At 42.2% G+C, this 25,852-nt stretch overlaps 1 protein-coding gene across 19 annotated transcripts in view; it reads left to right on the plus strand.

The window, feature by feature from the left end:
* Nucleotides 1-25,399, plus strand: part of CAMK2D (calcium/calmodulin dependent protein kinase II delta) — a 216,154-nt gene extending 190,755 nt beyond the window's left edge. For 17 of the 19 annotated variants that reach the window (XM_060246872.1, XM_060246880.1, XM_060246884.1 and 14 more), the window contains 4 exons: nt 11,342-11,417; nt 12,187-12,281; nt 14,932-15,160; nt 23,405-25,399. In XM_060246872.1, the coding sequence (XP_060102855.1) occupies nt 11,342-11,417; nt 12,187-12,281; nt 14,932-15,160; nt 23,405-23,408 (404 nt within the window). In that variant the 3' untranslated portion in view covers nt 23,409-25,399. Of the gene's footprint in view, nt 1-11,341; nt 11,418-12,186; nt 12,282-14,931; nt 15,165-23,404 lie in introns of those variants that run through there. The other 2 variants (XM_060246889.1, XM_060246879.1) reach the window with 1 other exon arrangement.
* The last annotated feature ends 453 nt before the right edge of the window (nt 25,400-25,852 follow it).

The following is a 25,852-nucleotide window of genomic DNA, read 5'->3' on the forward strand; positions in this document are numbered from 1 at the left end:
ATGTTAATTCAAAAGCAGGAAAGAAAAAATCTTGTGAGTGGTGTTATGTAGAAAAACTAGAAACAGTTTAAGAATGTTTGCATTGATGTTGTTGAATCTGTGGTCTGGTTTTCTTTCTGTAGTTTGGAGGCTTTCTCTTTAAAACAGTACTGACCAGAAACAGTCCTTGTGGACTCACTGGACCAGCCCCAGTGAGATGGATGAGAGCAAAGCCATCCTCTTAAACATTTCCGTTAATTTCTAAGGATCATGGGAGAATAAAATGGCTAACTATGCTATAAATCAGACTTTGTGACACAGGTCTTGCTGTGCATGGATGTTGCATGAATACATCTATACAATGTAGTGTCCTGTCACTGGAGCTGTAATATTTGTGTAGATACTTCACCAGGTAGGAAGGGGATGATTGGAGACAAGCCAACAGTATATCGAATTCTTGTACAAAGGTCAGAAGATTTACACTACAGAAGCTTCTGTTTGTATCCACTTCCCCCAAATAATTCTGGGAATTGTATGGTGGCACTACTGAGGCTTCTCGTTTATAGAGTTGCCATCCCCTTCAGGAAACTTCCTTTTGACTGTGGCCTCTCTGTGTGAACACTTGCCCCTTTTCTGCACATCATTTGGAATGCTTCATACTCCACCATTTCTACTATTCTAGATTGTTGTTAGACACAGTATAATTGTAAACAGAGGTCCATCCTTCTAAGTCCATTGAAAGTTGATAGGATGCAATTAGTTTTTGCTGTAATGGTTTTATGTGGAGTATATTCCTAAAAAACTGGAAAGGGGGGTTGCCTACCAAATCATTGATGAATTCGAACATTTCTTTAAGGAACCAGTTTGGTTGTATAGGAGTTCAGGATGTAAAGTAAGATTATTCAAAAAAGGTTAGGCATGAAGAAAATGGCGAATGCTGAAAGTAATTACCTCAAGTTTTTTTTAAAAAAGTGATTGAAGTAGAAGATGTTATATTGCTACATCCATAATCAAAAGCAGAAATTGCATACAGGAGAAGCAATTTAATGTAAGGTACTGTTGTTTTAATATATCTTAAAATAAACAGATTGATGTATCGTAATCAAAAGCAGAAATTGCATACAGGAGAAGCAACTTAATGTAAGGTGCTGTTGTTTTAATATATCTTAAAATAAACAGATTGCCATGGCGGGGAGGGTGGGGTATAAATCAAATTAAACAAACATAAATGTATTTAAGAAAAATAAGATTTTCACTGTTATGGAACTATACCAGCATGATCTACAGTAAAGCATGGTCTCAATGTCACATGGTTATCCTATAAAGAGTCTGAATCAGAATTCTTTAACAGTTGTAGTGGACCTGGCAGTTACTGGTTATCTGCATTCATGATAGACAAAAATAAAGTACATTACTTTTAAATATGGGAATGTATGAGCTTTATAATCCCTATTCTGTATATTATAGGCACAGTCTGTTAGGAAGTCCTCCTAAAAAGGCCCATCAAAATGAATCTTAGCTATGTTAGAGCATAAAAGCATAGCTCCCATTTATCATAATGGAGTTCGCACCAGAGAACTTAATGATCTTTATAGAATTTACTTAAAACATACATTAGCACACATGAGTATGTCTCCCGGCCACTTTGGCAAAACTCTTCCATTTCTTTCAGTGGGGACATTCCCTCAGACTTTGCTCTTTTAAGCTTTCAAATGTTCCCTGAGATTCCACAGTTCCTCTTCCCAGTCACAGTTTTTAGTGGCTGAAGTTTTAAGGGTCACTCCCCTCCTCATTTAAAGGTAGTAATTATGTTAGAAAAGGACCACAGTTTTATGTGAGAGAGCCATGTGTACATAAAATGTAATTTGTAAGAACCATCCATGGAGCAAAATACCTTAAAGGCTGTCTTTTATTGCTGCAGACAAAATCACTGTTTTTATACTGTAATCAAGCTTGGTTTTTTTTAAAATTCACTGGCAATAAAATTACCCAGGATATTTATGGATACTTTAAATGCCCACCTTTGGTAAACGAGTAGACTGTGGACCTTAGAACTTTATCCATATTTGTCATATAGCAACAATTGTGTATGATATTTGGAAACCTTTTATAGAAACTTATGTGTAGATCTGCCACCACTGTTATATTTTTGCCTTTATATATGCTTTTTTCCCTTTCCCTTTAAAATATTTAGTGGCCAAATGTTCTTTTTTTAATGGATGGACGGATGGACAGACAGATAAGAGATGGATGGATGGATGGATGGATGGATAGATAGATAGATAGATAGATAGATAGATAGATAGATAGATAGATAGATAGATAGATAGATAGATAGATAGATAGATAGATAGATCCTTTGTTTTCCAAATACATAAACTGTAATCTAAAGCAAATGCTAAAAAGGATTTGGAAGCCATTCTAAACTTTTTTCATCTTTCTGAGACAAGAATATAACACTAGCTTAGATTAAAAGAAGGAAAAATATTATCCTGTGTAGCATTAAAATATCCTATGTAACCTCTGTGAAGGCCATGCATTACAAAGCTTGAACCTCGCTTGTTCTTTCTCTTTTAATTTTATTATCATTGGGGCTATGAATCTTATCAACTTTTAAGTAAAATCCACCATTTGTGGTGTAAAGAAAATGCTGAAATTACAGTCATGTTAGCTTGTTGCAGAAACAAAATTACAAAAAATAGACTTGAAGCTGCAGCCTTTGACATTTGTTTGGGAGTAAGTCCCATGTCTAGTATCAGGCCACGAGATACTATGTTAAAGCCTGGCTGAGTTGTAGAATTCGCTGGCCTGGGCAAAAGGTAGCTTCACCAGATGCATGGACACATGGGTCGCTTTGTAGAAAAATAGGTGGTGGAGCTCATCCAGGGATTGTTATGCAGCTGCACCTACTATTCAATGGACAAAATGGGGAGGAGGAGGGGGAGCCCTCAGAAAGGTTCAGGAGCTGCTCCTGTGAGCTCCTGCTGAATCCGAGGCCTGCATGGACAGCAAGTAAATGTAATGCAGGTCTCCTTGTCCTGTTCAGAAAAAAACGCTACTAATTACTAGATAAACTGTGATGACTGGGAATCACCTTTGAATCTTTCTGAAGCCCTTAATGGATGGAGTATGTGCAAATGTGTTTTTTAAATTTATGCCCCCCCCCCTCTTTCAAATGTGCTGTCTGACTCAGAAGCGGGGAACAGCAAGGACACAAGCTTCTCTCCCTTCTGTCTACCAAGTATAAAATTACCAGCATCACGGCCTGGAAGAATAATGCTGTAAATCAGCCATCTGCTGTATGCAAAACAGTTTTATAATCTTATTTCTACTATAACTGATCTGATTGGTCTCACATGAGAGACAAACATGAATTCATTTATCTGTATTTATGGCTATGATGCTTGAAAACATGATTATGAATGGTAGTCATATCAGTACCTGTTAGTCAATATAATTCTCCCCCCCCCCCTCCTTTTAAGGAAGATTGCATCAGTTAAGAGAAAATTCAGTCACAGCTATTGTCTGAATGATGTGTATGCTTAACCACCTTGTGTGGTTGCTACTTGGATGAACGTAGCATGCTTTCTCCATGAATCTTACCACCCAGCCACATGGTCCTTCTGCTGCTTGGTAACCTAACCCCATTTTGCTACAGATGGAGAAAACAACTGACCGTGCATAATCTGACAAGAATCGAGTTGGATCCAGCTAGCTTTTCCATGGTTCCTTTAAACACCCAGAATGGCTATGCTTGACCTTCATGGGACCTGGGGGACAAAAGCCTTGTGGGACAAGGCTCTAGTAAAGAGGAAGATTGGAGAAGTCTGAGTGAAAAAGTAGCTGGGTCCAACCACATGCTGCTTTCTTTTCCCTTTTCTCAGTACAGTTTCCACTGTCTCCGTTTTGGAAAGACTCAGAACAAAACCTGACAGACTTGGAAATGAGGGATGCTCTCATACATATAGGCATTCACAAATATGCATTCAGGGCTTTTCAGCTGTCCTGAACAAGGGCATCCTCCTACTTGTCGTAGCCGCCATATTCAGATTTCTTGAAATCAAATTGGCACATTCAAGTGCAATAACTGAATGTGAATTAGATGGTTTTACTTCACTGTCATGAACCTCTCTGTGAGTGTTGACGGCATGGTCAGAATTAGTCAGTCCACATAGTGAGCACAGACAATTTGTTGAGTAGCTATGGCTGCCACATAACTTTTTTAAATGCTTCCTTGATGTGACCTTTTGGCTGCCACCCCAGGGACGACAGGCAGACATATCTAAAAAGCTCACATCTGCCTGCTATCCCCGTCCCACATGCACCTGGTCCTGGGCCAGCCAGGAGCTGCCTCAAAGGTACCACTGTCAAAGTGGTACCTAAATTCCAAGGTGGCTCAGAGGCACCTTCCCAGCCATCTGGATGGCTAGATGGGCAGGGTCAGATCTGGGGGGGGGGGGGGCAGAGGGGGGTGCTTGCCCCAGGCACAGACAGAGAGGGGGCACCAAATTGGGTATGGAGTCATTGTATTCTGTAGGACCATAAGATAGAATGGCTCATAAGGGGGAGTCATTTTTTAATTTTGCACCCCCCTCAAAAAAACATGTAGATCCGGTCCTGCACCAGGGAGGCTGATAGGCACACAAGCTCTGTGGACACTTGTCCACGACACATGCAGCCTGTCCCTGTTCTGGGGGCGAACCATGAGCCATTGGGACACTCCTGAGCACTCCTTTTCTGGCTGGCTTACTTCCGGGGCGGCTTGATGCCACCCTGAGCCAGCTTTCTATAATCAGCTTTCTGTAATCTTTGTGGTGCACCATTAGGGGAAAGGCACTGCTGCCCTGCAGTAATTGAAGGTAGGGATGGACACAAACTGAATTAAGCATTGAAATTTTTTGGGAACTGGGTCCCTGCAAAGCTCCCAGGTAGTTTGTGTTGGCAGACACCCTGGCGCTAGCAACAGGGGTTGGAGAACTGCAGTCTCTTTAAATGCTTGCACAGCTTGCAAAAAACAATTTAAAGGGATCCCTTTAAATGCCTTCTCAGTTGACTAGCTGAGCCATGCTTGGACTCTACTCCCATGTGGTGCTCACTTGCAAATCCCACTTAAAGGGAACGCTGGAAGATCTCCCGCCCCCTTCTATTCTGCTGGCATCAGGGAGCTGCCTCCAGCGAAAAGGAGGGAGGGAAATCCCACAACTGGTTGGAAAGGGAGGGAGGTTCGTCCTGGTTCATGGGACCTCACAAACCATGAATTGAGCTGAACCTCCATTTCCCTGGTTTGTGCCCATCCCTAGTTGGAGGCTGTCAGTCTTGGCAGTGTTTTAAATTCACCACACATTTGATATCTAAAACTGAAATTAGCTATGTGTGTGTGGGAAATATTAATGGTAATTAATTAATTATTGCTGTGGGATGTGGCAAAGTGCCTAGCATCAGAATGGGCAAACAGTGACAGTTGGGAGTATTTGGCTAGAAGACAGATCATTTGCTGATATTACTGTGTTTCATTTTTCTGTCTATTAGGAATGGAAGTGTTTAATTCTTCGTAGGCATGCAATGAGTCGGGGAGGATCTAAAGTCATTGAAGAGAGAATCAGCTGTTTTACAGACCCTGCCAGATCATTAGTGGGTGAATCAGAGTGAATCACTTGGAGCAGCAGATGCAGAAAAGCCATATCATTCTACAGATGACAGCTTAACTGTTCAGGAGAGGCATAAAGCCATTCAAAACAACTTACAGAAACGTCTCTGACTCCTTTTCTGTGGTAGTTTCACTATACAAAGTATACATAGCCAGCTCTGAAAAAGTTTATTTTTACCTGAAGTTGCATGTTAAGCTTGCACAAGCAGTTGCCAGATCCTCAGGTTTTTTGTTCTGCTGCAGGATAGTTGTGCTGCAGCACACCTTAGAGAGGATGATGCAGTGGTTCATGTGCTTCTAAAGAGGCTGTGCCTAAGCACATTGGAACTGTGGGTGGCATAAAGTTGTATGAAACACTTTATCCAGAGCTTCTTGCCTCTTCAAGGACCTGGATTAAAATAACAGCTGTGCCCTAGTCTTATTAAACAGGAACAGGTTGAAAGAAATAATTCCTGATCCAGAGGCTAAGAACATAATTATGAGCTTTCCGTTGTAGACTTTGAAATTTTTAGATTGCACTCAATGCTTGCATGGCTGCTCAGATTTGAAGTCATGAACGGTACCATTGATTTCTTTAATCTAGTTGCAGATTAAAAAAATAGGCCAGTTACTTAGCATCATGTGGCTATATGTACGGGTCATTCTGTTGTTTGTTCACAGGAATTTCCATGTCTGGTTCATAAGAACAGAAATGAATTCATTTCATGTGCATAACAGACAAACTCATGCACACAGCCAGGAAACTGAAATACTTGGATTTATACATATTTAGCTCACACACATCTAGCTCCTTGTCTTCATTAATCTGAGATTAGACATTGGTCATGAGAGTAATGGCTAAGGAATATGAAACTCTCAGCTTGGTCCAAGAGGCTCTTGGATGACTGTGTGAACAGACTATGCTGGATTCCCAGTGACATGGTCCCACCAGTATTGTGGGAGGTTTGTCTCCAGTCCTAAAGTTGGGCTAGCTGCAAGCAGTAGTTATTAAAACTAGTGAGATTAATCATGCACAGCTGTCTTCAGTGTTACTAACTTTTTAAGAGAAGTAAAAGAAAGTTAATTATTAAAAGTAACATAAGGTATATACATGTAAAAGATCATGAGGGGAAAAGCCAACTGCTGCATTGCCAATAGAAGTTTGGTGTCAGAGTGGAAAGGAAACAGAATGGAGTTGAACAATGGGATACCTCAGCACAAACGGCCATGGTCATGTTAGAACTTTTTTAAAAAGTTCAACAAATTGGAAATAAACTAGAAGAGAGCTGCAAGAAAAAGAATAGATAGCCAAGGCAGAAGCTATATGGCTCTGATACATCAGACTGGGAAAGAAGGCTGGGTCTGCCTTGAGTTTTGAAGTTATTGAAATTATCGTAAATCGCATGTCCCTGAAGTCATTTCACAAGCTCATCTGCACTTTCTCTTTATTTCTGGTCCTATTTCAGATAGGAAATCCTAGGTCAGTGTATTAATAGCCTGCAACATACCTCAGTAAAAGCCAAGGCACATAAAGGAAGAGTAGACATTAAGTGTTCAGGCCTCACCCCTGCCTATACATACTCACTGGAATGTGGGCAGAAGATGTCTGTGTGTTTCTAAACTGTTTGTGTGTCATCTCAGTACCTGCGATCAGGAACATTACAAAAACTATAGCATTCCTGTTCACAAGATCAAGCTTACCAAAGTTTGTATTGCTGTGGGCACTATGCCTACCTTCTAGCAACTGCACAGCCAGCACCCACTCAATCCTGCTTCCTTTAGGCACACGTTGTCTTCTGCCTATATATGGGATCTGAAGAGGAATCATGACAAAACATGTCATTGTTTTGCTTGTTCTCAAAGGTAAAAATGAATCTTCTCATATCCAACCTACTCTGGAGCATCTCAAGCTTAAGAGCAGTGCTTTTTGAGCTCATAGACTTGCATAGCAGCCTGAACAGACAAAACTTACCCATGTCTTTTCAGAGTTTGAAAGCTAAGCAGCTGGTTAGTATTTAGATCAGAGGCCACCAAGAAAGACCAGGGTTGCTATGCAGAGGAAAGCAATGACAAACCACATCTGCCAATCTCTTGCCTTGAGTGGATTATCAAAAAATGGTTGTAACTTGATGGCACCTAATTATTATTTTAGATTTGCATACATTTATTGAATATGAAACAAATTCTATTCTTTGTCTGTACCCAGACAGCTAGAAGAAAGGGATGGCCTATGTATTATAACATAATTCATGCTATAAAATATATACATTATGCACCATTATGAGTGGGCTGCAGTTGATGCTTGACATGCAGACGGTTTACAAATAAACCAGAAAGTTGATCACTTAGCTGCAGGACCAGATCTACATGTTTTTGAGGCGGGGGCAAAATTAAAAAAATGGTGTCCCCTTTGGGCCCATTCTGTTTTATGGGCTCATAGAATAGAATGGATTTCATACCCAATTTGGCGCCCCCCCCCCCCTCCAGCGGCACCCAAGACAAGCGCTCCCCTCTGCCTCTCCCTGGATCCAGCCCTGCTTAGCTGTCTTTTCCTTCTCCTGTCAAACCCATGTCCATTGAAATGGCCGTCCATAGATATGAGTGCTGGAAGAGATTTTGCCAGTCTTGAAACAAGGACAGCTGTGTAAGGCTGTAAAATTTTCTTAATCTCATTTCCTGATGTTGTTGGGACTGCTTGGGCTCTAGCTGGATGTATTCTGTGTTCTAGTAAACAGGCCAGCCAACTTAGTTCTATCAAATGTTTGTGTGGTTGAAGCTACAGAAATACAAGACCAATTCAGTTATTGTACAACAAAATAAAGCTCACACCATTCATAGTGTTCCTTTGAAAAGATGGCTGCCATTTCTGGCTTTCCTGGATGTCTATGTTGTAGCAAAGTATACTGCAACGTGTGTGGAGACAGTGAAGCTATGAAAGCAAGCTTGCATTTATAATAAATTTTGAGTATGGTCAAATGGTGCACAGAGACACAGGGTGGTGGTTAGCTAATGTATACATTAGTATTTGTTTTACAGGAACATCTGGTGAGCAAGACCTGTATTAGTGTTTTCAAATAACACAAAGTTGCGTGCGTGAAGTGCTTCAAACAGAAATGGTTCTTAATATGTATAATGTTAGGAGAACTAATTGTGGTTTCCAGTTTACAAGTGAAGGATTAAGAGAGAGTAACATCATCTGTTCAGTGCCTTGGTAGCCAGCCTTTTTACAAGTGTGTCAGATGTGGAGTCCAAACTTTGAAGCAAGAATAACATAATTCATGCTATAAAATATATACATTATGCACCTATTCCCCACCTCCATGGTTTGCATGGTTTTGCCTTTTATCTCATGAGGTGAAAGGAAGTGGAGAAACTTATAGGCTTGGCTGTATGCCATCAGCAGACCTCAGAGACTCCCCTGTTCCCATCAGAGGAGCCAAAAATACAGCCTTTGAGACTTGTGTCATAAATTGGTCACCCGTGAGTCAAAGCTATCTAAGAGTCTACTGTTGAACAGACATTTTAATTCAGCATATCTATATCCAAATCTTTTCAAATATTTGTCAGGTGTATTCACTCATAATGTAATTTGTAGGAATAGGTAGCTATTTATGCTACAATTTCAGATTGGCAAGAATCACTCCAGTTTGAATATTTTTAAGTATTTAAAATTTTCTGCTGTATTGTCCAAACTGCATACTGTGCACTTAAGATTTTTGTGTAATGTGATATGCTTTAGGCATGTCAAGGATGAATTTCCACATTTTGCTTCTTCAGAAACATCCTGTCACTCTCATAGACTTCCTGCATCCCACCACCAAGAGCTCTTAGTACTGTTCCGAACCAGATGGTTCTCAAAATCAAGTTTCAGAGTCACAAACAGTTTGTTTTAGGAACAGATTTCTTTTAGCTCCATGGTCTCACTTTTTAAATATATTCTCAATTCCTCATAAATGCAGTTATTTAAAATCTCCTGTCTTATCTACTACCCACCCACAGCCATTTTATTATTTCTAAGTGTCCTCATACATGAACTATGCCAAACAGTTTGCTGTTTGCAAGCCTTAGCTTCCTGTGCCGATAGACCACAATTTCCCCAGTGTCTTCAGCTCCCACAAGCACTTCTAGCACCCAGGATCACCGTTCTGTCCAAAATTTGCATTTGATATCACTTGTTTGCAAGCAGCAATGGCAAGCATGTCTCTTGTATATCTGACAATGAGTGGTAATGTATTTTAGTCCATGAACATACATTCACAAATTGTGATAATAAAGATACTACTTTGCTCTTTTCTCAGGGTCTTAAATCAGTTGGATTTGGGTCAGTTGGACCTGGGCTTTTTTTATCAAGATATTTGTAGTGCCCAAAACTTTAATCATTATATGGAATGCATCTTCCTTTCTTATATCCAATGCATCATATTTAAGACACTTCTTCAGAGTGCCTCCTCTTCCTCCTAGACTATTTTACTATGATGGACAGGAGAATATTATTGAACAGCTAAGAAAGATAAGGAAAGTTACTTCACTGCATTTGAGGAATTCATTCCCCTTGGGAGCAGGATTGGCAGAAAGGCTTGAGGAAATGTACTTTCCCTTTAATTGAAGCATAATGAAATGTTAATGTATTAAAACACTTATATCCCAACTTCCCTAGTGGTTCATGTTCAGTTTATTAGGTTATGTTATTTAGTACCATCCCATTAAATGCTTCAGCTGCCCCAAACCACACATTAAGCTTCTAGTAAAGGAACAGGACATTTTTCTCCAGTACTCATGGCAACACTGCTTGGGAGAGAGTCCCGCAAGTACCATTTCACCTTAAAAATTAGCAAAGGTAATGGGGCTGCTTTGCTTCGCATTAAGTAGTCTGTATCCCCTTTATATAATCAGCAGTCTTTACTCCAGTGAGCCCTCTCACGTGATGTATGCCTAGCAACCAATAGATATCACAATAAGGAGCAAGGACACTACTTCTCAACACTTAATAGGATGAGAAGGAAGATGAAGGAAGAACGTGAACATAAGAAATGTGAGACATATCCAAACCCGCTACTGCTGGGAACCACAGCTGTATGGCAGAGCTGGAATTGGGAGGCAGGGCAAGAGATAAATACCCCATGAGATGGAGGCAGGAGACCCAGGTCCAGGTGTGACAAGACCAATTTGGCTACTCCATCTTTATGATAAAAGTCTCCATCATGTCCCCACAATTTTGTGAGGCTATTAATAGTTTACATTTCCAGTTAAATTACATTTCTGCAGCTCAGGGAAATTCTTATTTCTTGTCATTGAGTTTAAGTGGAAGATGAAGCCGGGTAGTGAGCATAGCTCTTGGAGTTCAGGTTCAAGTGGCCTCTTCTGCTGGATCCATGTGGCTCACAAAAGGTTTGTTCATATAATGCCAACTCACTTCTTTTACAAATCTCTCTAAAGGTTTAGAGCTTGAAAAGCTTCTCTACAAATAGAAAATGGATCTCTGACATAATGCAACATATATATATCTCTGTAAACAGACAGGTGCGCCAAGACCATTCAGTTATAATGCAAGCAGCATAACATTTTGCCGGTGGGAATGAGTGGAAGGTATTTATGAATGAATGGCAATCACATTGATCAGGCAGAAATCTCAGTGACTTTAGCTCTGTTACTGTGATGGCCTTTTCTTCTGCTGGTTTCCATAATGCTTTTCATCTCATGTTACAATTGTATTCCTCCTTTTTATCTTGTCTGTAGCTCGTAAGCAGGAGATTATCAAGGTTACCGAGCAGCTAATTGAAGCTATCAATAATGGGGATTTTGAAGCCTACACGTAAGTTGCAATTTTTTTAACAGTAGAAGGGATATGAATGCTTGTAGCCTTGCAAAGCTGTTTTCCAGAGAGGGATGGTGGCTTGTTTGCAGTGACACAAGGATGTAGAATTCCTTAAATGGTAACTCATAGACTCTTGATGAAATAATATGCATGTGCTTCATGTTCAAGATCCCTCACACATTCATGAATCTGCTAGTAGGGTCACAACCAAATTTGGATTACGTTGTCATGCCAGTTGCATGATTTGTATGTTCATGTTAGAATTTTCACTGGGTTGTATCCAACCAATATTTCCACTGCTGGAAAGAAGTAGTCCTTCCTTGAGCTCAGCCAAGAGTCTGTGGTGAGGATTGAGGGTCCTGCCTGGACAAAAGCCATATGAGATGGGGGCTATATAGTATGAAAGGAAATTGAATGGGATTGAGTGAAAGTTGCCTGAATTCAGTCCAGTAGGATCACAGAAACTGGCCTTGCCCCACTGAGTTGTGTACCCAGCAGATGCTATGTGGAGGGAATAAAATTTCTGTAATGATTTCCTGTCACCCAAATTCAACCATAGTTACATCAGTAAAGATGCAGATCTACCTCACCTTAAGTCTGTCAATTGAGACCTGCAGCATCAAAGAGATAAACCTTAGCAAATTATACATTTCAACTTGGTGTGGATTCCTTTGATTTTGGAAGAAAACAGCCTAGTGCTGGATTTGGTATATCAATAATCTAATCTGTACAGCCATTGTGATGAGAGTTTTTTCCTGCCCTACAGGAAGATATGTGACCCAGGCCTTACCTCATTTGAACCAGAAGCTTTGGGAAATCTTGTAGAGGGGATGGACTTCCACCGATTTTACTTTGAGAATGGTACGTCTTCACTAGTAGCTGTGCCTTTCAAACGAATAAGTTGAGATCATCACAGTGGGCTATCTATTTAGTTAAATACTCAGATTGTTTAATTCATTTTCATCCTGCTCTTGTTCTAAGGAGTTTGTGGTGTTGTATTTTATTCTCTCCTCCATTTTATCACAGTCCTATAAAGTTGATTAATCTGAAAGAGAGTTACGTGGCCAAGGCTGTTGCACCCAACAACATTGGGCTATTTGAACACCCAGTGAGCTTCCATGGCAGAATATGAATTTGAAGCTGGGTCTCCCAGATCCTAGTCCAACACTACATCAGGCCGTGTCTGTCTGCTCCATGGTATTTAGAATGTTCTTTAAATGAGTTTAGTAGGTGCCAGATTCCAGCTGGTACCTTGAATGATGAAGCTATGATGGAGTTACTTCAGTATTTTATGGAAACATTTATACCACAATTCAGAAAGCTCAGCCCAGTATGACCACTTCTTGTTTGTTTGAACAGCAGCCTCATTTGCTAGGACTGCAGATTGAATCTGAAACTCCCTTGAACTCCAAAAATGACGTGTTATAGAATCATGTGCAACAGTATATGAGAAATGCTTTTTGGAGATGGTGTGATGTTTCTGATGTTCACAGTAGGTGTGGAGGAGCTCATGATGTTCTTGGAATATATTGCTCCCATATGCCGCCACGTCTGTTTCAATCAAAACCTATTTTGAATATATATTTTAAAAATTAGGAAAGTGAAGTAAAAATTGCTAGAGGGGATCCAATAAAGCAACTATTCATCCTGTCATGCTGGAAATCCTTAAACAATTTTATTTATTTGTCTCGATAGAAATATGGTAGAGCACAGTGCTCTACCTGAAACTGCTGAATGTATTGTGAGGCATGTAATAAAAACAGCTAATTCAAGATTCTGTTTCACATGCTGATGAAAGGCCATTGTATGTCTGCTCAGGTGCAAGACAGTGAATCAGCCAGACATGTCCTGAACCTGTTCCCAAGATAGAGTCCATATGACCTCTCTGCTATGAGATGACATCAGAGCAGAGTTAGCTCACAGAAGCAGCTGTCCCAAGTAACAAATTCTTATCTGATTCTCACACTGCTTTCTTGACGTGGTAAAGTTGTTACAAGTAGACTTTTACCATGCCAGTTTTGTATGGTGAGCATTTTCTTTCAGTATCATCCCACATAACAATAGACAGTACTTTGCTGCCCCACGTAAATGAATTGATTGCAAGACTCAGTGGTCCATACCACTTCTTGCCACATGCAATAGTTCTTATGAAATGTCCATTGTGGGGAAAACTGTCATGATTCACTTCATGATTCACCGTATTGTTAGCCGCCCTGAGCCTGCTTCGGCGGGGGAGGGCGGGGTACAAATAAAATTTATTATTATTATTATTATTATTATTCATGAAGATTTTACTTTAAATCATGTATAGCAAGGTATCATGGCAGTGTGATTGGCTTTGACATCTTTGTGCTAAATAAATAGATTATTGTAACTGTAATGAAATGCCAAATTGGTAAAAAGAAGGAATTCTATTCAGATATCAAGTGGAACATGAGAAATTCTGTGTAACTATATGCCTTCAGAAAAGCAGCCATTTATTGGATTGATACCAATTGATTTTTGTACATATTACTATCAGGTATTGGCCTATTTCCTTCATGTATGCACCAATTTTTTTAAATCTGTTTTTCCACAAGCAACAAGGAAGGGGAGAAAGAAATTTATTAGACAATAAATCGCAGATGTGTTCTCATGGCTCCTTCTGAAATTATTTTGAAATATGTTACAACAGGATTCTCATGGCCTTTTTAGTACCAGCTCACCATTAAAAGACTTTGCGATTGTTAAAAGTGGTAAGAAGACTGCTTGCTCTTCTGTACTGAGGCATATAACTCCTGTTGCTTGAGCCAACCATAATAAGGAACACAGGCTTCATTTTTTATTTTTAATCCCAAGGAAGGCACATCTTGTTTCTCCCTTTATCTCAAGGAAGTCAGTGATAACAACATCGTGTTCCTGTTCAGATAATACCTCAGTATACAGTAATGAAAATCAATAGTGTTTTGATGGTAGCAAAGGAAAAAAAAATACAGGGCTTGCATACAGACAAACCCCTTGTGTGAAGCAGGAATTCAGTTCAAGAGCTTCAACCATGACTGAGCTGCTGGTCTCTGACAGTTATCATGAACTCACTGTGGACTTGGATAAGGTACTGTCAGCCATAGTTAATCTTGCCTTAATCATAGTCTTGCCTTAGATATCAGAATAATACCAGGATAACAATATTGGCCCGCTTCAGCAGGCTTGTTGTAATGTACATGGAACACTTCAAACACTCTAACGTGTTGTGTTTGATCCAAGGGTAAAGTGAGTTCTTACTGGTCTGAGCTATGAATCCCTGTGTCACCAATTGAGATCTCAGGCTTCTTCAAAAACCTATTACACTACGACATGGTATCTGATGCTGTTACTCTGTGGATCCTTTCCAAAAAACATTAAATGTGTTTATGATCCATTCATCATACCATTAGTGATCAAGTCTTGTATTTAACTGGAACTTTTAGTACTGCCTTGGCTGCACCTATTTGTGCCTTATCAGTTTATAAAACCTGCATTTTTCCCCCCATAGCTTTGTCTAAAAGCAACAAGCCAATCCACACCATTATTCTGAATCCTCATGTCCACCTTGTGGGTGATGATGCTGCCTGCATCGCATATATACGGTTGACACAATACATGGATGGAAGTGGAATGCCAAAGACTATGCAGTCCGAAGAGACACGGGTCTGGCATCGCCGTGATGGAAAATGGCAAAATGTTCACTTTCACCGTTCAGGATCACCAACAGTACCTATCAAGTAAATAATAGATTCCCATCTTTGTATTCTTCCCTGATCAGCCATCCTGAATTTCCTTCCTTTCCTACTTGCTCCAACTGCTCTTCCACTCTGTCTTTCTGCGCATCCTTTGTAGCCATCCTTCTCTTAGTGCAAGTTTCTGGTAGAATTCACTACTAGCCATGTTTGAATGAAGTTTGGAGCCTAGGCCTATTTCAAGCCCAACAATTCTATTCTCTAAGAAGGCATTTTCAGGCTCTTTATTACAAAGAGAGTAAAGACCATTAGAGGCACAATTGACATGGCCAAGCAGAACAATATAAAGCTTTATAGGTTAAAATCCAGCACCCAGAATTGTGTCCAGGCACAAACTGGAAGACAGTTAATATGTTAAATGTTGCCCATTCAACAGTCCATTTAGATGAAGTATTGACACTGTATAATACCATCTGTCTTCATTTTACTGCTCAACTAAGGGCTTATATTGTGAAATTTGCTGCTGCCTTGAATTGTTCTAATTGACTTGTTCTAATCGTTGAAAAAAATTCTTTTAAATTGGTTACTGTTCAATTGACTAACTTTAAATTGATGTACCTGGTTTTTAATGCTTTGTTATATTGTTACCTGCCCTGTGCCTGCTTGAAGGGGAGGGATAGATAGATAGATAGATAGATAGATAGATAGATAGATAGATAGATAGATAGATAGATAGATAGATAGATAGATAGATAGATAGATAGGTAGGTATTATGGGAAGCCCAAAATGGGGCCTACATTGTCTTTTGGATCCTTGAAGTTTCTAAACACTTTGCAAGAATTGTCTTATGCAATAGTCAAACTTGAATATCACCAAATGTCAAGAACTAAGGTATCTCTTCTCTAAAAGAGACATTGCTGATACAACCAACCAAAGTTAGTGAAAAATACTTCCTGCTACAGAACTGCTGGAACTTTTATAAACAAAACAGGATCTTAAAAGCATCACCAGTCTGCTAATTTGATCTTGACACCGCCTTCTTGGTCTGATTAAGTAGTTAGCCACAGTACTTCTGCTTTATCTGGATTGAGTTTACATAATTCAGCCAATTACTGCTTCCTAGCAGTTGGCTCAGGGCACTACCAGCCACCCCTGTAGTGGATGAAAACAAGAAACTGTGTTTGGTGTCAACGGCATATAATGGCACCTCATCCCAAGTCTCTGAATGAGCTCGCCCAGTTTAATTTAGATGATAAATAGCAAAGGGGAATAGTATAAATGCATTAGATGGGACAAAGTTCAGATCTTCTTCGTGGTCTCTGTGCAGTCCCACACATGGGTTTTCCTATCAGGACGAACCCTACCTCGGAGATTTTAAATAGCTAGCCTAGGCGTTATTTTTGGCGCGCACTCCCTCCCGCTCTGGGGAGCAGGCATCCACTGCGCATGCCTGTAGCGCGAGGGAGGCGCCCAACCCACTCAGTTTCTTTCCAACCGCCGCCCGGGATAGTCCTACCTCGTTGCGCTCCTCACTTACCTCAGATATCTAGCCTTCGTTTTCCTCAAGTTTCCTCTTCTTTCATCCTTCGCTATTTCTTCATATTCTTATCTTCAAAAAAAAAAAAAAAAAAAAAAGATTTAGATAAATATCTTCCCCGCTTTTTCCTCAGACCTCCCTTCCCCCACCCCCACCCCCCCCCCCGGGCGTATGGAAGGAAGGGACAGTAAAATAACTTTCAAAAGGTGCTCGCGCTGTAGGGCGAAAATCCCTACATCGGACGGGCATTCGCTTTGCTTGTTCTGTTTGGGAGAATCCCATAAAGTGGACGCCTGTGCGCACTGCCTTCAATTTTGCAAACAGGCGCGAAAAAACAGAGCCGCTAGACTCAGAAGCCACTTAATGGAGTCTGTGCTCCAGCCTGATATGTCGCAATCTTCGTCAGCAAGTAAGTCGCCTCCCCTACTGACTCCCCAAGGGGACGGCGCAAGGTCGGCAGCTTCAGTGGCCATTGCTCCCAGCAAGCATAAGTCCGGCGATGCCGCGAAAGCCGGCGACGGCGCGAGAACGTCAGAACAAACGGCCGCGGCGACTAAACCAAAGGGCGGGAAGCACACTAAGAAACATAAGCATTCCGACCCGAAGGGCCAGAAGGATTCGAGAAAACCGTCCGATCCGAAGGCTCCGCGGAAACCGACAGACCCGAAGGACCCGAAGATTCCGAAGGACTCGAGAAAATCCTCCGAACAACAGAATGAGCCTGAGACGCAATGCGAGCCTTCCACTCCCGGATCCGACACCCAGGAAGTGACCACCCCGGCTACGGAGTCGCCGCACCAGCAGACGGAAGAAGTTATTCCCATTCCGTCCCGATCCCCTTCCCCGCATGGATCCATGCTAGACCCTGCGCTGGAGCCGATTCGAGACCCGCAACAGTGGACTCGACACCACATCAATCCTAGATCGTTCCGCGATATGTCGAATCCCATCCAGCACAAACATGATGCTTACAGGTACTTCGATGCGCATCGGTTCCCAGCCAGGTCTCCCAGCATGGAGAGATATAGGTACCATCATGCGCGTTTCCCGGAGAGATCCCCTAGTAGAGGGAGGGACCGCCATCGCTACAACCCGAGATCTCGGTCCCCATCCATGTCCCCGAGGCGACGCCATTATGCTTCAAGGTCTCCTTCCATCGAATCCCATGCATGCTGCGGATACCATCATTCTCGGTACCGAACCGATTATCACATGAACCCATCCAAGGAAGCGACTCCTGTCCAACGGAGCAAGCAACCACCGAGACAGCCGTCTCCGACTCCTTCCACTTCGACTTCTAAACCTAGGGGTGCGATTCCAGTGGAACCCAAAAGCACGACTCCAACCAGACCGGACCTACCTGAACCCGAACCTGACTCTGATGCTGAATCCGAAGCTCAATCATCGGATTCGATACAGTCCATGTCCCCTGGGTCCCCTGCTTCAGATATCGCCAAGCCCGCGGATTTGTCACCTTCCGAAGGGGCAAAGACATACCTGGACTTGATTGCCAATATGGCCTCTGCACTTAACGTAACTCTGACTTCGGATGCACCCAAGGTGACAGACGTGGTACACGACCTGGTGCACTCAGATTTACCTGCTGGTTCCTTTCTGCCGATGCTGCCGGTACACCTAGAAGCCATCAAAGAAGCTTGGGACAACCCAGCCTCCATTCCCCCGACTTCAAAACGAATCGAATCCCTTTATAGGATCCAAGCACCGGATTCGAAATTTTTATTTAGCCATCCAGCACCGAATTCTCTGATAGTGCATTCATCTTCTAAAACCAAACAGACCCGCCACCCGGTACCCCCTGAGAAGGAAGGCAGGAAGTTAGATACTCTTGGAAGGAAAATGTATTCAATCTCGACGGCAACTGCCAAGATCAACAATTACCTAGCATACTTCGCCGCGTATTCCCACAATATCTCCTCCCAACTGAATACGCTAGTCTCTGCCCTGCCTGAGCCCTCCCAGAAACAAGCCTGCAAGCTACTTCAGGAGCTCAACAGGATTTCAAAGCAACAGATAAACACCATCCGTCACTCTGTGGGGTGCACTTCCAAGGCGATGGCCGCCTCCATTGCCCTAAGGCGACATGCTTGGCTTCGATCCTCTTCGTTGCAGCCTGATCTAAAATTCAAGATAGAAGACCTTCCCTTCGATGGCCAAGGTCTCTTTAATGCCACAACGGACGATATACTGTCCACCGTGGATGACAGCCGCAAACGAGCGAAAAGATTGGGGGTAGCCCAACAGCAACAACAACAACAGAGCTATAAGCCCAGATCATGGAAACCAACCCCCTTCAAACGTTCCAGATCCCCTCGACAATCTGAATACTGGAAACGTAAAGCTCCTCCTCCAAAGCAATCCTTTAACCAGAGACAGCAGAGACCACAACCACCTAAAAAGGCTGCATCTTCATCGAAGCAGTCTCTTTGACTTTCTACCTCTACCACTTCAGCACGTCTCCAGGCTTCTTCCATTTCTCGACAATTGGCAACAAATAACCACAGACAAATGGGTTCTGAACATTATTTTGAGGGGCTACTCCATAGAGTTCCAAGCACCACCAAAAAGACATCATTTTGTTTCCACTCCCCCATCACCTTCCCTTCAGGAAGAAATAGACACCTTAACAGCCAAAGCGGCTATAGAGCCTGTCCCAGTCCAGTATCATCGGACAGGTTTTTATTCCAGGTACTTTCTAGTCCCGAAAAGGGATGGGGGACAGCGCCCGATTCTGGATCTAAGAGCCCTAAACAAATTCATCCGCCACAGAAAATTCAGAATGATCACCTTACAATCGATTCTGCCATTAATCCCCAGAAACTCCTGGATGGCACTGGTAGATTTACAGGACGCATACTTCCACCTGACAATACACCAATGCCACAGGAAGTTTCTGCGTTTCGCCGTTGGCAACAACCACTACCAGTTCCGAGCTCTGCCCTTCGGACTTTCCACGGCACCACGGACATTCACAAAATGTATGGCGGTTATTGCAGCGTACCTCAGGCAACGCGGCGTTGCAACCTACCCATACATAGACGATTGGCTCCTTGTGGGAGCTTCAAGGACACAGTTGATGAAGGACATTTCCATCACACTTGCGCTCCTAGCAAACCTGGGCCTCCAGGTCAATCATCAAAAGTCACACCTTACCCCAACTCAAGACATTCAGTTTATTGGGGCTCGTTTGTGCACCACGGACCACAAGGCGTATCTTCCTGTGGACAGGATATCCTCCATTCAGACGCTGGCCACACAAATAATGCAACAACCCAAACAAGCGGCCTTCAACATTCAGCGCATGTTAGGACTTATGGCAGCCACAACGGCAGTTCTGACACACGCAAGACTACGCATGCGAACCCTACAAATCTGGTTCGTCCGCGCGTTTCGACCCCAACACCAATCTCAAGGAACGGTCCTCACTGTTCCGAGCCACATCCTCCCTTCGCTCGAATGGTGGACAGTTCGAGCTCACCTGCTTGCGGGAATGCCCTTTTTACGGCCAAGTCCATCAGCAGTGGTTACAACAGACGCCTCGAGATGGGGCTGGGGAGCTCATCTCGACGTACTCACGGTCCAGGGGCAATGGACACCGTACGAACAGTCGCTCCACATCAATTGCTTAGAGCTTCTAGCTGTTCACAGAGCGTTAAAATCGTTCCTTCCATCTCTTCAAGGCCTACACGTACAGATCGCCTCAGACAATGTGGCGACGGTTTTTTATATAAACAGGCAAGGAGGGACAGCATCCACCCGCCTTTGCAAAAGAGCAATGCACCTGTGGCATTGGAGTATTGCCCATCAGATTCACCTCACTGCGGTACATCTTCCTGGCATACAGAATGTTCAAGCGGACAGACTGAGCAGATATTCCATCAACGACCACGAGTGGTCACTCCACCGGTCATACCTTCTGCCAGTATTCCGGAAATTCGGAACTCCGTCAATAGATGCGTTTGCTGCACCAGACAATGCACAGTGTGCGATCTTTTTTATGAGAGGTCCGCCCTCACAACAGTCTGCAGGGGATGCCTTCATACAGACGTGGACCGGTCCACTACACTTCCTCTTCCCTCCCTTTCCGTTAATAACACGGTGCATACAGAAAATTCAACTGGACAACACAGATTGCATTCTCGTGACGCCATGGTGGCCACGTCAGCCATGGTTCACAACCCTTCTCCTCCTGTCAGAAAGCACTTACCATCACTTCCCTCTGGCACACAACCTCCTGTCCCAACAGAACGGCAGGGTTCTGCACCACGACCCGAACAGACTTCGCCTGACGGCCTGGAGGATATGTTCTCAGACTTTCCTGAAGGAGTAAGACACGTTCTCCTTAATGCAAGGAAACCGTCAACAAGGAAGTCATATTCCATGAAATGGAAAAGGTTTTCCATCTACGCTACCAAGCATAATTTCAGACCCTCCTCGGCTTCCATGCCTCAAATCTTAGCATATACACTGCATTTGTCAGAAAAGGGCCTTACGTACTCCTCTCTGAAGGTGCACCTGGCAGCAATCTCAGCTTTTCACCCGCATGTACAGGGTCGAACTGTCTTCTCACACCCTGCTGCGAAATCCTTCTTAAAGGGAATCTTACATTTGCACCCACCACTACGGCAAATGTATCCTAGCTGGAGTTTGTCACTAGTGCTTAGCCAACTAGTAAAACCACCTTTTGAACCTATGGCTACGATACCACTTCACCTCCTCTCATGGAAAACGGCTCTTTTAGTTGCACTCACCTCTGCTAAAAGAGCAAGTGATCTCTGCGCGTTCAGAGCGGACTCGCCTTACACCATGTTTCACCATGATAAGGTGGTGTTACGGCCAGATCCCGCTTTCTTACCGAAGGTGGTCTCCGCATTCCATCTGCATAGAACCACTACCTTACCTGCCTTTTTCCAACGGCCTACGGATAAGGGCCAAGAAGCTCTACACTGTCTAGACGTGAGAAGAGCACTCGCCTACTATATAGATCGAACTGCATCGTTCCGCACAGACTCCAGACTTTTCGTGGCCTACGGCCGCCGTCATAAGGGAAAAAAGATATCTACGCAGAGACTATCAAAGTGGTTGGTTGCTGCTATAGAGCTGTGCTACAAGCTCGCGAAGCAACCAGTTCCATCTGCCATAAGAGCTCATTCTACAAGAGCTTTGTCAACGTCATCTGCCCTTGCCAGGGGTGTATCCATGGAGGACATTTGCGCTGCTGCCGCTTGGTCTTCCTCCTCGACCTTCGCCACGCACTACGCTTTGGACGTTCGTGCTAGGCGGGATGCATCCTTTGGACAGGCAGTTCTTCGCTCCATCTTTGACTAAGAAGCTGGTCCGGGCTTGGTGAGTAGTTACTTACCTTATAGCCTATAATGTGCTGCCTATGTTGCACTAACCTTTGCACTATTTTTTCCTCCAACTCTAGTGCCAGCACCCACCGCCTTGCAGATCAGCTTATCAGTCACCCATGTGTGGGACTGCACAGAGACCACGAAGAAGATAAACAGGTTACTCACCTGTAATTGATGATCTTCGAGTGGTCATCTGTGCAGTCACACACGCCCGCCCAGCCGTCCCCGCTGCTGGCTACTTGTCTTATATATCCGCGCTCCTATTATGTCAGCGGCGGGGAAAGAAACTGAGTGGGTTGGGCGCCTCCCTCGCGCTACAGGCATGCGCAGTGGATGCCTGCTCCCCAGAGCGGGAGGGAGTGCGCGCCAAAAATAACGCCTAGGCTAGCTATTTAAAATCTCCGAGGTAGGGTTCGTCCTGATAGGAAAACCCATGTGTGTGACTGCACAGATGACCACTCGAAGATCATCAATTACAGGTGAGTAACCTGTTTATCTTAATGCAATTTAGTGGCATGAACAGTCAAGAAGACTCATTATTTTAACAAGGCGTTCACATGCATTTTATTTTATTTACATTATTAATAGTCTGCCTTTCTCACTTGGACTTTTCTCACTTGGACAAGGTAGTTTATACAGATTAGGTCTACCTACAGTGAGGGATCCAGAGAGGCAATTTCATGGTACAGTTTTCCTCACTATTTGACAGAACATTAAAAACATGTTGAGTAGCTGTATATACAAAAAGCAGTTAGATGGCATACTTAAGTAGAAGGCAAAAAGGGAAGTAAACATTATTGATGTCCCCATTCCCTTCCCAAGTGGGTATGGTGCCATTCCACTCTCAGTGCACTGACTTCTAGCTGGTTACATTGTCTGAAGAGAGCTGGTGTATTCACTAGATGCAGTGGTTGAGTAGCCATTTATATGAATTGTCTGGTGCGTCACAGACAAATGGCATCACTGCATGCTACCTCCTGGTACTTCCTTGAACCAGATTTGGAATCTGTGGCATCTAGGATGTGGGTATGAACTGTCATTGTACCAAAGCAAAAGCAGATTAATAAGTAATGGCTTTACTCCCTCAATTATTAGCCCAAGATAAGCATAGACAATCTTAGAACAATTTCTATAATATACCCACATCTAGTTGCCAAACAGTGCTCCAACTTGCATCAGTTTCTCTTTAACGTACAGTAACATACAGTAATTTGAATATGAAAGTTGTGTGTGTGTGATTTATTGGGGAGGGGGCTTGAATTAAAAAGATGACTGTCCATTTTCAGCTGTGGGTTTTTTTGGAACATATTTGGTAATTAGCATAAAATTATATCATCTCTAAAATAATCCTATCTCATTTTTCTCTTTTGTCATTCTAGCTAAATGTCCATGGTGCCACATCTGTATCTTCTGCACTCTGCACTCAGTTGGCTACCATCTGGGCCACCCCATTGTCCTCTTCATGCATGTTTTTGAGTGCATGAAGCTGTGAAGTTTCTACATGTGATACATTGATGATGAATCATTTTGTTATATATTCCATATTGGTACCTTTTGTTTACACTTCTGTAAAGGGGATGTTCCGTACAAATTAAAAATGGCAGAAAAAAGCAGGAAGTGGCAGGGGGATCAAAATGTGAGAATGTACACAGAGTATAACTCTCATGCCAAAATATAAATATCATCACACACAACCTATGAAGGGTTTCGTTTTTAAGTATCATTTTCAATTTGTTTTCTGGCTGATGTTTAAAAAGACTGTGGCATTGGCCATAGTGAAAATAATGAAATTTCTACAAACAGCAGCTTCACTATTGTAGGATGTATGGGTGGAAGTCCTGAAGCATTTCAGTGGGTGAGATGAGGACGCTCATCTTGGCGTTGAGCTTGAGCTGGGAAAAGGACATAATTTGCTAGTGGAACCTCAATAGAATTATCTGTCACTGTTCTCATCCAGCCAGAAAAAAAACTTTTTAACATATATATATATGTTTCTTTAGCTTTGTTTTAACTGCAGAAAACCCATATTTGAAGTAGCACTTGTAATTTGAGAGCTGATCAGTGAACAGGTATAAAATGGCTTTTAATGAATAAAGTGAAAGGGTAAAATTAAAAAAAAACCCACCTTTTTATCATTTTCTGGATGTACAGTTACATTTATTAAAACAAGCTGTAGAGGATTTTTTAAAAATTGATGCTCTAGTCAAGATGTGTGGTAACTTAGGACAATTAGGCCTTAAAAGCTTAGCGTCAAGAGTTTACTTGTCTACATTTTGTTTATAGCAATTTCTTACGTTAAAAAAATAAAACTGCCAGGAAGAAATAAGTTTTTAAATAGTACTGTCTCAGTTCTACCACAATAACGTTACCATTTTCTCATGGCTTATTGACATCCTTGAACAGTGTGGAATAAAATAATAAATGCTGCTTTATTAACTCTTTTGTTCATTGCTGCATATATTATACCTGTAAAATTAACAGGAAATATATTCAGTGTTGATATAGAACAGATTGCTCAATTGCTATCAGATTGTTGACGTGTAATGATATTCCTGCAAGCATTTGGTCCTCTTGGTTTTTTTCTTTAAAAGAAAAATAATGGCGGGGGGGCTTTTTTGTTTTCTTTTTTTAGATGTTATTTGTTTATTCACTCTGGTTAACAGTGGACCTAAAAGTTTTCTGTAATATTGTATAGCGCATGATATTTTGATCAATGTTCTTTTTAGTAATTAAAAATTTACAACTTGCAGCAACCTGACATTTTTAAAGCAGAGGGGGAAATTTTCCCAGTTTATATAACTTCCAAGTATCTGCATTGATTGTTAATCAAAAGCAGAACTTATTCTGTACACTTTGATGTTGTTCCTAGTCAGCATATGTTAACGAGTTAAGGGAAACTAAATCTTTTTCAGCCCACAGAAATATTTTTAGCAGGCATACACAATAAATGACTTGAGCCATATTAACCTGCCAATGGGATCTGTGGAAAAGCAATGGCCTCGTGCATTTCGTTTTTTAAAAAAACTAATAAATTTCTTTTTTGTGAAGCAGCTTTAAGCGGTGTAAGTGTATTTTACATTTAACAAACATTAGGTGTAGAAGGGTTTTTATTAAAAAAAACACTTTTAACATAGCATGTGGTGTTGCCATATTACTCTAGATCAAGTCTGTTTTCCACACTGAGATGTGAGAAAAAATCATGTGAGTAGCTTTCTATGCTCCAAATGAATTACACACCTAACCTTTTGTCATTTTAAAACACCACAGTTTACCATGGGACAATGTGTATATATATAAATATATATATTTCTTGCCATAATGGTAAAGAACTGACTGATATATTTAAGAATTAATAAATTTGTGATTTCTGCTGAGAGATCTGGTTGTCATTGTTTTCATTGTGACATGGGGTCAGATTCAAACCATGGGACTGAATCCACAGATGCTCTTCCTCTCACAGTTTGGTAAAGTGCTTAAGTGAGTGGACTCTTATCTGGTTTGATTCCCCACTCTTCCACTTGTAGCCTTGGTTCAGCCATAGCTATCACAGAGCTGTCCTTGAAAGGGCAGCTTCTAGGAGAGCTCTCTCAACCCCTCCTAACTCAAAGGGTGTCTGTTGTGTGGGGGGTGGAGAGGTAAAGGAGATTGTAAGCTGCTCTGAGATTCAGGGTGTAGGTAGGGTGACCATAATGTCTGAAGGCCAGCCAGGGACACCTTGGGGGGGGGGAGGTAGGGGTGCGCGCGCGCGTCGCCGGAAACAGGAAGTGACGTCACTTCCGGTGACGTCACTTCCGGTGATGTCATGCCACCGCTGGAAACAGGAAGTG

This window comes from Heteronotia binoei, chromosome 9 (assembly GCF_032191835.1).
Source record: "Heteronotia binoei isolate CCM8104 ecotype False Entrance Well chromosome 9, APGP_CSIRO_Hbin_v1, whole genome shotgun sequence".
NCBI lineage: Eukaryota > Metazoa > Chordata > Lepidosauria > Squamata > Gekkonidae > Heteronotia > Heteronotia binoei.